Consider the following 13,510-nt stretch of genomic DNA (forward strand, 5'->3'; position numbering starts at 1 on the left):
AATCCATTCGGCTCGCATAATCCATTCGCTTCGACGATCATAATAATTTGAATATTAATCCGATATTATTAAAAGGATTTTTTGCTTTTTGGAATTAGATCATCAAACCTTAATGCGTTTCAAATGAAATGAACAATTAATTCAAATGATTCGTTTAAGAATGTAAAATGTTTTAAAATTACATTTTATTAATTATTATTTTAATTAACATTATTATTGAGTATCAATTATTATTTTTTTTTTTAATAATAATAAAAATTATTATAAAATTTAAAATTTTCGAGACAATACAAATTCAATTATTTTTAATATGAAAAAATTATTTTTATTATATAAGAATAAAATTTTGCACAAAAACAGAAAAAAACAAAATGCATAAATAAAATACAAAACACATAAATTGCGATTTTTAAAGCTATTTCAAAAATATATAAAAAAAAAAATTAAAATTAAAATAATAAAAAATAATATAGTATAATGGAAAACATAATTTCTATTTTTTAATATTCAATAATATTTTCTTTTAATTAATTTAAAACTTAAAATAAAACAAAAATAAAAACTAATTTTAATTTTTTCTCGTATAATTTTAAAAATTTTTTTTTTTTTGTGTTTAATTTTTGTAAATATTTTTGTTTTTTTTTACTTAATAATTAAAATAATTTTAATCTTCTTTTTTATTTATTTATTTATTTAGAATATTTTTATTTTAAAAATCTAAAATATTTTCTTAATTTTTGTTTTTTTGTTTAAGATTAATTTTTATTTCAATTTTTTTTTTACATATCTGATATTTTTTTCTAATATAATAAAGAATTGGCACATTTTTATTGTATTTTCAATTTATTCAATTTATTTTTTTGTTTTTTTTTTGAAATATAAACATTCATTTATAATTAAATATTATTTTATATATTGGTTTTCATTTATAAATATTGAAAATTATAATTTGTTTAATTTTTTTTTTTTTGTAAATATAAAATATTTATGAATATTGAATAAAATATATGTATGTATATTAATTTTTTTTTTGTGTGTAATATATTAATATGTTTAATTAGTAAATAATGTGTGTATTAATTTAATATTATTATATATATATATAAGATAATAAATTCTTTTTTTTTTTTATTTTATTTTTTAAAGTATAAATATGAAAATTAAAGATGAACACTGTTCATAATAGTGTTGGCTATTATATCCTGAATCAAAAAGTAATTGATAATATTAAAATAAATAATTACAAAAATTTGATAGTTTCACAAAAAATTTACTTATTGATTTTATTTATGCTTGTGCTTTATGATAATAATAATTAAGAGAATTAAAAAGAAAAATTAATTGCTTTTAAATTATAAATTTAAAAAAAAAAAAAGTAAAACAGCTCATATTTTTTTTAATTTTCATTAAAATTTAAATCTATTTGTAAATTGTTTACAAAAAGAAAAAGAGAGAAATTTTATCTTGCATAATAAATCAAATCAGTTTAGAAACTTATAAAAATTTTAAATTTAAATATTCTAAAATGTTCTCATATTTTATTAGACGCATTCCATTTAATACAATGGGAATATTATTTAAAAATTTTTAATATAGAATTGCAAAATTTAATTTAATTATTTTAATAATATAATTGAAATGATTCATCCAAAAATGTAATCCTTTATTAAACCGGAAATTGATAATAAATTTAATTAAAATTTTTCACAATACTTTACAAAATAATTCAATTTATTATTAATTATTAATTTTATTTTAAAAGAAAAATTAAAAAAATATAATAATTAAAATTTCATTCATTTTTATTTAACGATTCCAAAGAATGTGTTCCAAAAAAAAAACCAAACAGAATATTATAGAACACAATTAAAAATTGAATATAAAAGTAAAATATTATTATATTTTTTTAATGTATGTATACATGAATTTAATGTATTCTGAATAAATAATTTATTTTAGTATAAAATCAAGTTATAAATGATTTTATATTTAGAAATATTATATGAAATTTAATTAATATTATATTAATTAATTAATTAAAATAAAATATTTAATATAAAAAAAAAAATTTAATTTTAATTTTATATATTTTTATGAGTAAATATTATATTTTGTAATTCTGAAATTTAAGATTCTATTTAAAATTTTTTACTTTTATAATTTTTAATTTAAATAAAATTTTTCATTGTATTTATACACATTTATTGTTTTCATATTTTTTTTTGTACAAAATTTAAATAAAATAATCCCCTCTATTATGAACATCGGTATCTGCCGATATATTATCGGCAGTTCTAATCGGTTTTAGGTTTCTTCTGTATTATGAACCGATACCGATAAAAATATTTCAACCGATTAAAAGAAGCTTTTTAATACAAATTTTTGTTTTTGTAAATTAGAGAAGTTTTTTTTTCTAATGACATTTGTTTTCTTTCAAAAGTTATTTTCAAAAAATTTTTAAAACTATTTTGAATTTGGTTTTGATGTGCTAAAAAGTTGTTGTAAGCAAGTTATTTTCTGTTAAATTTGTAAAATAAAAATATACATATATCGGGAAAATGTCGCGTGCATTATATTTTGAAAGTGAAGAAACGGTAGTAAGTAAAGAAACACAAGCTATTCAAAGACGACATATAAGAGATTCAACTAATCAATTTAGACAACAAAATGTATGTTTATGTACCTATTTTATCTTATAATTTATATAATATGTAAACATTTTTTAAGTTTATCCAGAATTTCAGATTATCATTCCTTGCCAGGTTTAAGTCCTCTTCCATTTTTTCTACTAACCGCGCAATTTGTTTTTTGATGCTTACGATTTTACTCCTAAATAAAATATATGAACATTTTGAAAGAAAATAATTTAGAAAAAATGCTTACATTTTAAAAAAGCAATTAATTACACCAGTTTACTTGATAAAATGAAGATTTTACAAAAAAAAAAAAATCTGTCGTCTAAAAATTTGTACCCGCTTTTAAATCGGTGAAAACCCGACAATTTATCGTTTTCATAATACCAGCTAATACGTTTCCTATACAGGGAAAAAAAAGCTTTCCCGACTCCGATAAAATTTACCGATAAACAATGTTGGTAATACAAACACAAAATTTTGCCGATAAATTATCGTTTATCGGCCGATACCGATATACATAATAGAGAGGAATATTATTTATATTGTGTCTGATTTTTTATTTATATTTTTATATAATTTAATATAATAAAATAGAAGAATAAAAGAAAAACAGAAATATATTTTGATTGTCCATTACAATTTTCATAACATTTTTTCTTGTACAATATAAAAACAAACTAAAAAAAAATAAAATTTTTCTTTTCTCATAAATTAAATATTGCATTTTTATACTAATTAATTTATTGTTAATATTTTTTTTTTTTTGTAAATTAGATTTAATTAAAATTTTATTATTACTATTTCTATTAAATTTTGTTAACGAAAGATTTATTTTAAGTATAGTATCTAAAATGATATTATTTATTAGAAAAATGAAAGCAAATTTTAATATGAAAAAATTTATTACTGTACATCTGCAATTTAATTTACTTATTTATTTTAATTATTTTTAATTATTTATAATATGGCTGATTAATTAAGATTTAGAAAGAAAAAAAACTTGAAGACAATAAAAACACAAAGCGGGAAGAAATATTGTTATTAACATAAAAAACAAAATTTACAAAAATATTGGAAATTTTTTTAAAAAACTAATAAAATTTAATAATATTATATATAAAAATATTGTACAAATAAAAAAAAAAAGTATGTGTATTTTATTTCTTGTTTTTTTTTAACATGTAGAAAATTACATTCTTAAAATTAAATAAATTTTATTGTATTTTTATAATTAAATTTTTATAATATCGTCGTCCAAATATAATAATAAATTTTTATTTCTTATATATTATATTTTTATTAATAACTATTTATATATGCCTATTTTTCTTAATTTTTTGTTTTTTGTATAGTAAATTAAAAAAAAAAATAAAAATTTCTATTAAAATGGCCAAAAAATTCAGTGCATTTAATTTGTAATATTATACGTTTATGTATGCGTTTTTTTTCTTTTGTATATATATATAAATTTTTTAAATTAAGATTATATAAATTTTATTTATTTTCTCTATTTATTATAAATGATCAATTAATTAATTATTAAATTGTTATATTATAAACTATTTTATCTAAATCTTTATATTTTAATTTTTTTTGTTATTCCCTTGTATTTTTACAATTTAATAATAATATATATTGTTATTAATATAAAAAATTTAAATCAAATAAAAATTCTATAATTACATTTTATATTTAAGGCGAATTAATAAACCCCTATATGATTTTATTTTTAATTTTTGTTTTTGCTGTAATTTTTAATTTTTTTTTCAATAATAATTGTCATCATTTCATTAATATTTTTTAATGAATTCTAATTAATTAATTTCAATTTTGTTTCGTATTGTATTTAGATTTATTATGATTTTTATAAAAAAAATGCATAATCATCCCTTTCTATCTACTTCTATTTTCTTTTTCTACTTAATATTCTTTTTCATAATTTTTCCTTTGTTTTCTTTTTTAAAAAATATTCATCATAATATATTTAATAACATTATATAATAATATTTGATAATATTTTTCTAATAAAAAAACAAAAAATCTGCTTTGGACCTAAGAAATTTCTAACATTTTTGTTTTATAATTAAATTCTTTTTGTTTTATTATTTTGTAAATTATAATGATTTCTTATAAAATACAAAATAATTTTCTTATTTACTTAAATCAGTTGGCATTTCATCAACATTTACATCTTCTGATGTATTACTATGTGGTGATAGAGATGGTGAATGTCTACTACTATTTGATGTTGTTGAATGTAATCTGTTATCACCATTACTAACAGCACCTGGCGAATGTGGTTGATTAATTGATGTTGGTGTTGTTGTTGATGTTCCATTTGGTGACGATGATGAAGGTGATGATGTTGATGCAGCTGTACCATTTGTTGTACCAGTACCTGATGGTGATGGTGAACCATTTTCTTGATATCTTATTAATTTTATTGTTGTACAACCATCTGAATTACGAATTAATCTAAAAATTAATATTTTTATAATTATTACTTTTAAGGGTAAACAAATACTATAATAACTAAAAATAAAAAAAAAAATATTTTTACTTACGGATAACAATCAGCAAAATTATTATAATTGTCATTCCATCTTCTTTCACCATTTGGTACACTTAAATCAGTTGGTTGAATATCATCATTACCATCATTTGAATTCGATTCTATTTTTAAGCTACTAAATTGTAATTTTTCACTTGGTGTTGGTGGCAGTGCTGGTGAATGTGGAGGTTGATATTGAGCTTGTTGTTGCTGTTGTTGTTGTTGTTGCTGCTGTTGTTGTTGTTGTTGAGTTGCTAATGTTGCAGCAAAAAAAGCATCTTGAATTGCATGTAAAAAATGAGGTGAAGTTGGTGGTTGCCCATAAGCAGATACTGGGGAAGTTGAGGTTATTTGTGATAGATTTGGCAAGCCCAATTGATTACTATTACTTGTGCCATTTTGCTGTTGATGTTGTACCAATTGATGATGATGATGGACGGCAGATAAATGATGCGGTGATGATTGCGCCATATGTATGGGAGAATGACGTGAATCGGAATTTGGATGTTGATTGTGTTGGGATTGTTGATGATGTTGATTTTGTTGAGTATTTTGCGAATCTAATTTGCTATTGGAATTTGATAGATTGTTCGATGTTGCGGATGTTGCTGATGGTGAAGATGGTATATTGCTAGTTGAATTCGCAACAGATTGTCGAAGTAATGAGATATTTTTTATATTTTTCAATTCCGATGGATTACGTAAAAATCTAAAAATAATTTAATATATTTAAAATAAATAAATTTCTTTATTTAATATTAAATTCAAAACTTACTGATAACAATGCCTTTCTCCTTGCACTTTTCTTAAAATATTAACTCTGTAATAATATCTTAAAGCTCTGGACATTTTATCGTAATTCATTGATAAATGATTTTTTTGAATACCCCATAATTTTGCTAAACCAGCTGGATCAACAATTTTAAATACACCTGTATCACGACATTTCCATGCAATATAATTACTGTATCTTTGTGCTGGATCATTCAGTAACTGCTGTAAGAAATCCCATAATAATCTGCCATCTATGTGTTAAAAAAAAAATAAATAATTTAGTAACGAAATAAATAAATTAACTTAATGAATTTTATAATTTACTTGTATTTGGTTCCGGTGTATCTGGGAAAAATTCTCTTTTCACTGGCATATAACCGGGCGTTGATGGTGCAGAAACAGATCCGCTACTTGGATTTTCATTTTTAATTTGTAACGAATGATTTTGTTGTGACCAAGAATTCATAACATTTGTCAATTGTTGTGATAAACTGGGCTTAATATCTTTTAATAATGTTGGTGTTGGTGGAGGACTTGATTGCATTGGTAATTGTGGAGGTTGCTGCTGATGATGATGATGATGGTGTTGATGATGATGTTTGTTATTTTGTGTATTATTATTGGTTGTTGTACTTACATTACCATTTGAAGTTGTTGAAGTTGGTAATACACTACTATTATTATTATTGCTATTACTAATATTGTTATTACAATTAAAATTCTCATCATCTGAATCTGATTGATTACTACTTGAGCTTGTTGGATTTATTTGGCTAATATTACTATTTATTGTACCATTATTATTTTTTGATGAGAACACATTATTTGAATTTTGTTGTTGATGCTGTTGTTGTTGTTGCTGTTGTTGTATTGACGAATTAATTACATTATTTGAATTTGTACCATTCATTGATCCAGATACTAATGATGATGAAGATGATGTCGATGATGATGATGATGAAGATGATGTTGATGATGCATTCGGTTGTTGTTCTTGTGCATTACTTTGTGGTGGACTACTTGCTTGTGAATCAATTGATGGTGCTGGACTTAATGTAACTGAATTCGGTTGCATAAAATGATGCAAATGAGCATTATGAAATGGTGATTCTGGTGGTGCTAATTGAGCCCAATTTGGTGTTGGAGGCTGACTATGCGGTGATAATGGATAACGTGATGTTGGTGTTACTGGACTACTTGGTAAATGACGATGCATCATTTGTGATTCACGCATTAACATTTGTAATACATTATGTAAAACATCACCGGCACCTGGACATCTTTCACCAAAATCTGTACGATTTAATAAACATAATGCTTTGCCATTCATTTGAAAGAGATCTAATTCGAATTTTGGTAAATCGAATTCACGTTCACAAAAACGTAAAAATACCGTTACATCATTACGATTCCATAATCTTGGATCTGGTGGTAATTGTGGCGGTAATTGTGTTTTTAATTCAGCTAATGGACTTGGCGGTGCTGGTGGATACCGCCATAATACATTATTCCAAATATCTAATGGTGGTCCACCTAATGATAATGGTATCGGTAACATTTTCATTTTTATTTTATATTTTTGATAAATTTAATTAAAAATTATTTTTCTTTAATTCTCCTGTAATTCTTGGACAATATTCTTTTGTTTTTTGTTGTGAAATTTTTGTAAGCTCTTATTTAGTAATTTTTATATATATTTTAGACATTTAAAATGCTTTTTTCTAACACTATTCAGTAGAGAATGAGATCATATTATTTTACAAAAATCAATTGGTGGTTAATTATGAAATCATCTGAAATATAAAAAAATAAAATAAATTAATTAAATTTTTATAAAATAATAAATTTTAATATTTACAGTTATCTTATGTGTATACAATTAAAAATAAAAAATATTTAATATGTCCGCTTGTCATAAGACTTCTACTTTGTAAGACAGTTCAAATAATAATAAATCATGTTTATTTTGAAAAGTGTTTAATATAAAGACAATTTTGTTTTCTAATTTTTCTTGGTTACAATGTTCTTTCAGATTAACAGAATTTTGAAAACAGGTACAAATAACATATATATGTATGTATGCATGTGTATATAATTAGTAGGGTATATTTATTTTATTGATGGATTGAATAGATTTTAACAGATTGTTGACAGCTAGTAAATTCACAATTTTTGCCTGATTTTGCAATGTTAAAATTAAAGGAAAATTGTTTATGATATTTGTAATTTATTTTAAATACCATAGCTAAATTTGGCCAACTGTCTACCTAAATTAAACTATTATTTTCTAAACCATAAGTATAACTTGAATTTTATTAGATATTTATGTATGTATATACAATTCAAATTATTTCTTGACCTAAATTTTGGGATTATGTTTGTGAGCAGGTATGTACATGTATTGTTGTTTAATTCCGCAAATACTTATCTTCTCTTTGTTTTTTTTTTATTTTTGTTCACCTGATTTAATTTTTATGTTTTATTACAGTGTGTTGTGAATAATGTCAAAGTTAAAAAAAAAACCCACTTTTTAAAATTGTGAATATTCTCGAAAATAATTCGGAAATGGAAATTTTTATTAATGGGAAATTCTTTTGTTACATTTTAATTTTTTTTACTTGATTTTGATCCCGATCCGATTTATATCAATTATTTGTGCGGTTTTTTTTTTCAAATCGCCGAAAGAGAGTATTTTTTTATTCTCTATGAGAATTTGTATTTTAATATATGACTCGAAATTTTCTCATAGACTCAATAAACATACTAAAACATACTAAAATGTTATTATATTTCATATGAGGCGCTCAGCACGTTTAGTGGCCTATCCAACATTTTTTGCAAAAATGAGTTATTACGTTAAATAGAGTTTATAATGGCTTAAAGAACTGTTTTATATTTTCAAATTACTTAGTTCACTCTTCTTTTCACTATATATTTTGATATAAGTTCGTTTTTGGCTTAAAAAATTTTCTTATAAAAATCAAATATTTAAATATTTCAATATTGCGATACGCGAAGTGATATCAATACTAATTTGCTGAGCGCCTCATATTATGTACATACATACGTTATGTATTTATTACCATTAATTGTTCAGAAATTTTAATTAGTGCTTTTATTTTTAAATCGTGTACGCCAAATAATATTAATATACAAAAATTACACAAAAATGTTAAATTAACTCTTCTTATGTCAAGTAAGTATCCAAATGTTTGGTTGTTTTCAAATTATTCTAAGGTAAAAAATTACAAAAACTTAAGACTTAACTTTTAAACAGTACAAGATTCTTATATTAACTGATAGAAAATTAATAGGGATCAAAAAGAAAAAATAACTTTAGAAAAAAAAATAAATAAATTAAAAATTAAATAAATTATTAATGGCAGCATCATAAAATATTATTTTATGTTGCACATCTACACATCCGTATGTACATATTTTTTTATACTAAGTACATATACATACACACAGGTAGCTTAGCAGCTTTTCCATTTAAAATAAAAAAAAATATTTATATTAAATTTAAACATAAGTTTAAAAATAATATACATATAAAAGAATTAAGAGAAAAATAAAAATAAAAGAAATAGAAAAAAAAATAGACAACATGAAACTAAATAACGTCCGCCCTTAGTTAACTAACTAACTAACTAAAGTTTTTGTTGCTATTCTCGCAAAATATACAAAACACACTTTATACAATTTAATATTGGCATACAAGTATAACAAAAAAAAAAACAAAGTGTGTACAAAAACAATTTTTTAGCGTAAGAAAACTATTAAGAGAAAAAGAAAAAATTCATGCAAACAATATCCGGTGAATCCGGTTTAAACGGAAATTGAGTTGGTTTTTATCGTTTATTGTTAATTTTTATTATTATTATTTTTTGTTTATTTTCTGTTGCTCTTACTGTCATTATTACGCTCAACAATTTATATTTAAGTAAATAGGTTTGTATTTAGAGTATACATATATTATACAAGTGTGTATCATAAGTCAGAAAATTTTACTTTGCTTTTTAATATTGTCAAGACCGGCAATTGCATGAATTTTTTTTCTCTCTCTTGTTTTCTTGTTTTCTATTTACTTGCTGATTTATAAATTATTACTTTATTATTTTTTCTTCTCTTATATTATACTGTTATATTATCCAACATCTTTTATTTATATCTTAATAATATTATGATCTTGCTACTGCTATTGCTTGCTATTAGATGGAAGTGATTGTGATACTTTATGATACTATATGCATGTATTATTATTATTGTTATACTTAAAATGTTGTCATACTATTTTTCGAATTTATTACACAATAATATTATTATTGTGTAAAATTATATATGTATGTACAATTATGTTATACTTATATATGTATGTATAATAAATTTAATAATAATAAATATATAAAAATATTTTTTTAACAAAATTATAATTTAATGTCACTTAAAGTGTAATTTTTAAATAAATGATTACAAAAAAAATTGCAAATACATACATATATAAAATTTTTCAACATAAATATACATACAATTACGAATAATTGATATACATACATGTATAATATAATAAATTATAATAATACAGGTTTTTTTTTTTTAATTGGAATAAATATTAGAGTGTAGATCTGTATGAGAAACATGTTTCAAAGAAATTAGTTTGAATGAAAAAAGGAAAATTTATAAAAAATAAAAAAAACTGATCCTATTATATACATACACACATACATAATATATTTTTAGGATTAAAATAAAATTGAATATTAGTCCTCCATTTATAATTCATTCTTATTAAGGAAAAATAATTGGGAATTTTTAATTATTTGGGACATTTAATTTTTATTTTATTTCCAATTGAGAGATTTAGTAAATTTTAAAAAAAATATAACAAATATAGTCATCTCTTCAGATAATTAAAAATTTCCCCGAAATATTAGAATTGCATTGCAAATTGTAATTGTGTCTAAGACAAGATTTTCTCTTGTAAATTTTTTATTATATTTCTCTCAATTTTATTCTATCACATTACACATAACACATTTCTCTCTTGAACAGGTTTCATTATAATGCATTAAAATGTATTAATAATTAATTATTTATCTTGGATAAATATCGTAAATACTACTCTCTTTATAAATACTCTCAAACTTTAAATTTCATATGAATACTTGTAATCTCATTTAAAAAAAAATCTCTCAATTAATAATTCATGTACATGTACAAATTGTAATACATGTATAACATTTTAGCATTTTTTTTCTAATTTTACTTAAAGAACAATAAATTTCCCACGCTCTACACTAATTATAGGTACAATATTCTTGCCACATACAATTTGACAGTTTGTGTATGTACATTAAATATTCTTACTAATGATCATTATACTCTTATATTTTTGGAATCACTAACGTTACGACTAATAGAGCAAAATATTTACTTTGAAGTAATAAATGAAATTTTTTTAATATTTCATTTTAATGACAAACGCAATAAGAAGAAATTTCAAATTAGATGTCATCTTAGAAATTAATAGTTTAATAAAATTCTGTAATAGTTTAATAACAGATAACAGTAACAGAAACATATAAACAATTGTGAATAGGTATTATATTCTAAAGAAACAATTAAAAATTAATAACATATTCTATCATACAAACTTATATACATATGTATATAAAATTACACTTGATCATAAAATGCACGTTGTAGCTCTAGCAACAATAAAATGTATTGCGTGTGTAAAGAATTTAAAACAATTATTTTATTTTAATATTTGTTTTAATAACAGTTTTAATAACTTAAATCTTGAAATAAAAAAATATTTAAAATTTTTATTTATCTTTTTCGATTAGCCGTGTTTTATACGGCTATTAAAAATTACAATATAATACGAATGTTATACAAAAGTCCATACATGCGTGTAGTGATGTATTATCTGTACACACGTATGTTCATATGAGCGAATCTACCTAAATATTATGTTTTACAAAGAATTTGCAAAATCTTCTGATATATATTCAAGGTGAACATATTAATAATACATATAAGTATAATTAAGATTTGAAAAATATTTTAAAATATACCTGCATACATATAATATGTAATAAATTGATATACATAATCTAATTTTATTGCAAGTGTTATACATATGTATATATCAGATAATATTCTATTTGTAGAAAATTATTTTGTATTTAGATAATTTTCAACTGAAATATTCTATTCGCAGGTAAACGTACTAATGGTTTAAAAATTATAAATTTTTATAAATCAAAAATTAAAAAAAAAAAAAATAACATTTTTTGACACATTTACCAGATTTTCTCATTTTAATATTACATTATTCTCAATTTAACTTTTCAATTTAACTAAAATTCACTCATTTTCTTGATATCCGATGAGAAAAATAAAGAATGTGAGACATAGAGAACGAACTGTAATTCTTAATATTAATTGAAATTAGTTGATTTTCGATTGATTCAGACATACATACACTGAAAGTTCTAATTCAAATTAAATTTTGAAAAGTTTTTCACATACACACACTTACAAATATGCAGAAACTGAAAATTTACTTTTGCAGATTTGAAAACATGTTCGAGTAATTAATTCTTCAATATTCAACATTTTTATTATTCTATCACACTTTTCTCCTAATTTATAATATTTTTGCAGTGAATATAAAAAAAAAAAATCACAAAATTTTTTTAAAACATTAAACACAACTATAATTTTCGAACATGTTATTTTTTGCAGATTTTGCAGTATTTATTTATCGAACCTACATAATAAGTTAGAACTAAATTATCGAAAATTCACAATATTCTTAATGTTATACACTCTTTATTACTGTTATTGTAATTTGTAAAACATGTTTTTAATTCAAATTTTTCATATTTTTTATTTTGTAATTAAATTTTTTATAAATCCAAGAGTAATTAAAGTACTCTCCGCTCGTTAAATAAAATAACGATCATCGTATATAAATTTAAAATTTTTATTTAATTTTAAAATATAAATACTAATTATTATTATAATTTTTGAATTATAATCACTTTCAAAATTGAAAATATCGCAATATCATTTATAATTTTTTTTTTGTTATACTTTTTGTTATACTATAATAATATCTTCAATGTAATCATTTTTAAGTAATCAATAATAAAAATTAGGTAATAATTATTTTGTATTTAATTTAATAATTTTCATTATTACTATTGTATTCATAATATTATATATGTAAGTACACTTATACTAAAATATTTTAAAGAAGAAAAGAAGAAGAGAAAAAAAAATTATGTTCTAAATTAAGTAAGACTTTAAAGTTTGTATACTTGAAAACAACTAAACACAACTAAAATAGAATCATGTCAACCACATGGAATATTTTTTTTTTACCAAATTTTTCATGTTCTAAAATCTTATGAATATTAAGAAAAAATTATAATTATAACATACATACAAGTATGCCTATAAATATAATTATTAACTTCCAGTTTACATACACACAAAGTAATAATATTTACATAACAAAAATGATGATTAATTGTAA

The 13,510-nt window shown here is 21.3% G+C and overlaps 1 protein-coding gene across 1 annotated transcript in view; it reads right to left on the bottom strand.

Moving 5' to 3' along the window:
• Nucleotides 1–4,085: 4,085 nt before the first annotated feature.
• The window catches only part of LOC129612919 (ets DNA-binding protein pokkuri), a 37,335-nt gene continuing 27,910 nt past the window's right edge, over nucleotides 4,086–13,510 (bottom strand). The window contains exons 2-5 of the mRNA XM_055526757.1: nucleotides 6,286–7,754; nucleotides 5,963–6,212; nucleotides 5,201–5,896; nucleotides 4,086–5,111 (exon numbers count right to left, since the gene is read on the bottom strand). Of these exons, the coding sequence (XP_055382732.1) occupies nucleotides 4,787–5,111; nucleotides 5,201–5,896; nucleotides 5,963–6,212; nucleotides 6,286–7,525 (2,511 nt within the window). The 5' untranslated portion in view covers nucleotides 7,526–7,754 and the 3' untranslated portion in view covers nucleotides 4,086–4,786. The remainder of the gene's footprint in view (nucleotides 5,112–5,200; nucleotides 5,897–5,962; nucleotides 6,213–6,285; nucleotides 7,755–13,510) is intronic.

This window comes from Condylostylus longicornis, unplaced genomic scaffold (genome assembly GCF_029603195.1).
Source record: "Condylostylus longicornis isolate FDR11 unplaced genomic scaffold, ASM2960319v2 ptg000079l, whole genome shotgun sequence".
NCBI classification, from domain to species: domain Eukaryota; kingdom Metazoa; phylum Arthropoda; class Insecta; order Diptera; family Dolichopodidae; genus Condylostylus; species Condylostylus longicornis.